The following is a 4,372-nucleotide window of genomic DNA, read 5'->3' on the forward strand; positions in this document are numbered from 1 at the left end:
TTTCTCTCTCGTTCCTCCGAGTGCAGATCGTGACAGGTATTAAGCAATCACCAATTTGTATTCATGGCCGACGTCTGATTGGATTTCATGGAGATTTTTTAGGGTCTCTTATTTTATGACTACAAATAAAATGTGAAGACCGATAATAGGATTGAGGACGAAATAAGCTCTGATAGTTTACTGCCACTGTTCTGCAATGATTAAGTATTAACATGACCATCAAGATGCATTAGCAGTTACACTACAAATGCAACATGACCAAATGCATCACTGCCTACCTGCGTATGTAGTTTGAGTGATCAAATCCAAATGTTTCTTCAAGATGAATCTTACCTGGATTTATATTTAGCGTGTAAAAAGGGGCCATTGTACCATAGCAAGATACTTAACCACAACTGAAATTAATGTGCCGTAGGCCACTTTTGGTAAAAATGCATGTCATGTTACTGGAGTTTAGTGCATTGTGATTTGCTTGGAAAAAGCCAAATTATGGAGCAGATAAACAATGACTCAGTGCATGAGGGAGAATAAGATATAGGAGTGTAGTTTGTTCACAGAACAACATGACCTCCTATTTTACAGCTCCATCTCTTGGTCTCCATGGATACTTTCTCCTTCTCTCCTCTAGGGAATAATGAGACATTATCTCAAAGTGCTTCAAACCATCCCTTCATCATGTTTTAAGCAAGTTCCTCACAGTACACTTAGTGCTCAGTGGTTTATTTGCTGACGTTACGGACAGTCCTGCAACCTTCACTCTGCCATTTTCGTAATAAATTGTTGATGGAGTAAATAATTTGATGTGAATGTGTATGTGTTGGGATGTTCACATATTACCTTTAGTTTGTAGACATCTGTGTGGGATTGATCTTTATATTCTGCTCCTGTTCAGTTTCATCCTGCAACACTCATAATCCTAATTCTTTCCTGTTTAATTAAAAAAAAAATAAAAAAAATTCCCACAATTGGACTCTCGTAAAAAAAATAAAAATAATAATTCTTCACTCCTCCCTTCAATTTAATTAAAGAGACCATGAAAAAAAATACAAAAAATATGACCTCCATTGTCCCAAAAGAGTTGAATTGTTTAATATAGTAATATTCAGGCATAGCATTTCCATAGTTAAAGTTTCAGTGAGAAAGAAAAACAGAATCTCTATAAAATACAAATCTAGAGGTTGATGCTGCCTTTCATTAAGGGACATGCTCATGACACAGTAAACGCATACAAACTCAAGGATCTCAAAACAACCAAAACCTGACACAACAGTGTTTCCACTACTCTCAAACTCTTTTCCGCCCTCGTCTGGTTAAATGAGTGTATTACAGAAGTAAACAGTCTCTGGATTGTGTGTGATATATGGAAATATTGGTCAAAAAAGAAAATGGAGACAAAAAGACAGGATAAGGGAGAATTCGGTGAGCCATTTTACTTGGGTCAGTACCATGAAACTGTACTCTGCTAGTCAACAAGCTCCCATAGAGCGCTGCAGTGATGTGTTTTTGTAGGCTGGCAACCCATAAATTGGCATCACCCTGGTTCCTTCCACAAAAACCCAGTATGATTTTTTTCATTAGCTTTTGGATTATTGCAGAAAATAAGCTCTGTGACCAACAAAAGTTTATGAATTTTACACATTTTGTTCATTATGATCTAACAAATTCTATGAATTTTGAAGCCTAAATATAATCACTAGAAGTAAACAGCTAAATGTAGGCTATGAATGAACTACACTACTACAGTTTACAGTAGCTATTTCAGTCATTATTTAAAAACTTTTCCCCTGAAAGTTTAATTTAGAATAGTTTGCAAGAGCACAATTATAAATGGAATGAAGCTGTGCAAGCGACTTGTGAGTGGATGAGTTTAAACATCACGCTGAACAGGTAACGTCCCCAACAACCTCTGTAGTCCCATTTAGACACCTGTTAACAACTACCTTTTTCAAGACAAGAGGGTATTATTGATGCACTTTATGTTGTAAGATAAAGTGTGAAAATATGTTGAGCTTGTGTTAACCCCAGACCTTATTTTAGACATTTAACCAAAAACCCATTAAAAAAAAAAAAACATTAACTTCACAATGATGGAACCAGAAGTGCTAAAATGTGCACTGGCCCACAAAAATTGGTCATCCCTGCAGCACTCCATTCACAAGATTAATGACTTCATTAGCATCTGGTGCTAAGCATAATGTCATGAATGAGGCTGACTGACCATTTGAAAATCCTGCCTCATTGCAAACAGGGCAACAAAACATCTTGGCCGCCAGCTTTCAGAGCTTCACATTATGTGGATTCTCAGATGGAGTCATTTCTCAAGGTCCAATCACTCTTATGGGCCCAGTACACTTACTCTCTTTATGGTTTCATGTTGAACAAACCCATGTACCATTGGCAGGAAGCCTCTGAGGAAGCGTCAGTCTTCACGCCAAGCAGCCTTGATGGGGACTAGGATGCGAGAACCACATCTCCCATACCTAGCAGCGTCAGTATGCACACTCGTGTCTTAGCAGAAGTCAGAGACATAGTCAAAGTCCCTGAAGTAGTCCTGGTCTTTCCGTGATAGGGTCCGGCGTTCACGAGGAGGCGTCAAGGTCGGCGCTTCGTTCGTAAACTCAGCATCAAAGTTACTGACATCTTCCTTTCCCTTCACTGCAGGAACGAAAGGAGGAGGAACTCTCCTCTGCAAAAGCGCATCCCAGTCTATATTCTACAGAGCGAGAGAAGATGATTGAGTCACATCATCACTAAGATTGCAACTTTGGCATTATTGTACCTTAAAGGACATGGCAATGAAACAAAATATGAGATGTGAAGAAAAATGCAGATGTTTTCTCAGAGTGCAATACTTTTGTGAGAGTATGCCAAAGTTTCTTGGGGGAATGCAATACTTTTGTTAGAGAATGTAAAGTTTCTTGGGGGAACGCAATACTTTTGTAAGAAAATTTAACATTTCTTGGGGGAATGCAATACTTTTGTGAGAAAATGCTAAATTTCTCAGGGGAAGCAATACTTTTGTGAGAAAATTTAAAGTTTCTTGGGGGAACGCCAGCGAAGGATCGCACGCAACTTTTTTTGAACAAACGCAAATGATTTGAGCGAGCGCACCTTTTTTTTAACAACCAAAAAATGGCTGTTTCGTGGTCTGTTGAGGAAGTACAGACGTTCCTCTCCTTGATAGCCGAGGAGCGGATCTAGCAACCGCTTGATGGGGTGATGTGTATAATCCCGCCCACTCTAAAGCGGTACTAAACTGCAGAGGAAACATAAACAGAGCCGTGCCGAGCCATACTGTGCAGTGGAAAGCACCAAAAGTTTCTCTGTTTAACACAAAAATTTTGCAAGCGAACACAAAAGTATTGAAATATAATATTTCTTCCCATATCATTTTTTTTATCATACCCCCATCTATTTAGGGACTCGGTATTATTGTGGCAAGTAAAGTCTACATACTCTAAAGAAGGGTTGTTTCTTGATGTCCTCTGCGTCTCTCTCACTGGAGCCCAGTCGTTTCTCAGGATTACGCCTCAGCAGCTAACAATGAAAAACAAGGAAATGCCTTTCAGTTAGCAAACACAGCCAATCAGAGAACAGCTTTGGGAAAAAGTAAGAGTCTTACCCGTCTCATGATACCAATGGCCTCGGTGGAGAGGAATCTTGGGTAACGTACTTCATCATTTACTATGCTGTCGAACACCTCCTCCTCATCGTCACCTGGGAACGGTGACTGGACAGACACAGATTATGCATCAGAAATTTTTATCAGATTATTCCTCAGAAAATAAGACTTTGTATTTTAACACTGAATCTGCAAAGGTATGTTGATTTAAGAATGTTTAGATGTTTGTACAGGAAAACGAACAAAATACTGAAAAAAAATATTCTGAACTTCAGTAGATTTTGTTAGATTTATGATTCAATCAAGAAAAAAAGAACAATGGAAAACAATATAATAAAATATTGCACAAACACACACCTCTCCGACCAGCATCTCGTAAATGAGCACACCAAGACCCCACCAGTCCACAGCTCTGGTGTAGGATGTGTCTGTTAGAATCTCAGGAGCAAGAAACTCTGGAGTCCCACAAAATGTACTGGTTCTGTCGCCATGACCCATTCCTACAGGACAGAAAATAAAAGCAAGACATTGAAAAAAAAACAGAAAGAAGGAGCAAAAAGGAGATTACGTGCATCTTTTTTGCAGTATGTGTAAGCCCTCCGGTTCTACTCGACCAGCTCACTCAGAGTGTTTCTGGCATGGGAGGCGGACATGCTAACTAGGACGCTAAAGGCCACAGCCTCTAGGGCAGGGGTTCTCAAAGTCTACATTCAAAGGTCCAAATCTGAATTTTCATCAGTGTCAAAGGTC

At 39.3% G+C, this 4,372-nt stretch overlaps 1 protein-coding gene across 4 annotated transcripts in view; it reads right to left on the reverse strand.

Moving 5' to 3' along the window:
- Positions 1-1,077: 1,077 nt before the first annotated feature.
- Positions 1,078-4,372, reverse strand: part of pkn1b (protein kinase N1b) — a 33,290-nt gene continuing 29,995 nt past the window's right edge. For all 4 annotated transcript variants that reach the window (XM_016466308.1, XM_016466306.1, XM_016466307.1 and 1 more), the window contains exons 19-22: positions 3,980-4,122; positions 3,623-3,730; positions 3,457-3,537; positions 1,078-2,713 (exon numbers count right to left, since the gene is read on the reverse strand). In XM_016466308.1, the coding sequence (XP_016321794.1) occupies positions 2,510-2,713; positions 3,457-3,537; positions 3,623-3,730; positions 3,980-4,122 (536 nt within the window). In that variant the 3' untranslated portion in view covers positions 1,078-2,509. The remainder of the gene's footprint in view (positions 2,714-3,456; positions 3,538-3,622; positions 3,731-3,979; positions 4,123-4,372) is intronic.

The sequence above is a fragment of the Sinocyclocheilus anshuiensis genome, unplaced genomic scaffold (assembly GCF_001515605.1).
Source record: "Sinocyclocheilus anshuiensis isolate Anshui unplaced genomic scaffold, SAMN03320099.WGS_v1.1 scaffold464, whole genome shotgun sequence".
NCBI classification, from domain to species: domain Eukaryota; kingdom Metazoa; phylum Chordata; class Actinopteri; order Cypriniformes; family Cyprinidae; genus Sinocyclocheilus; species Sinocyclocheilus anshuiensis.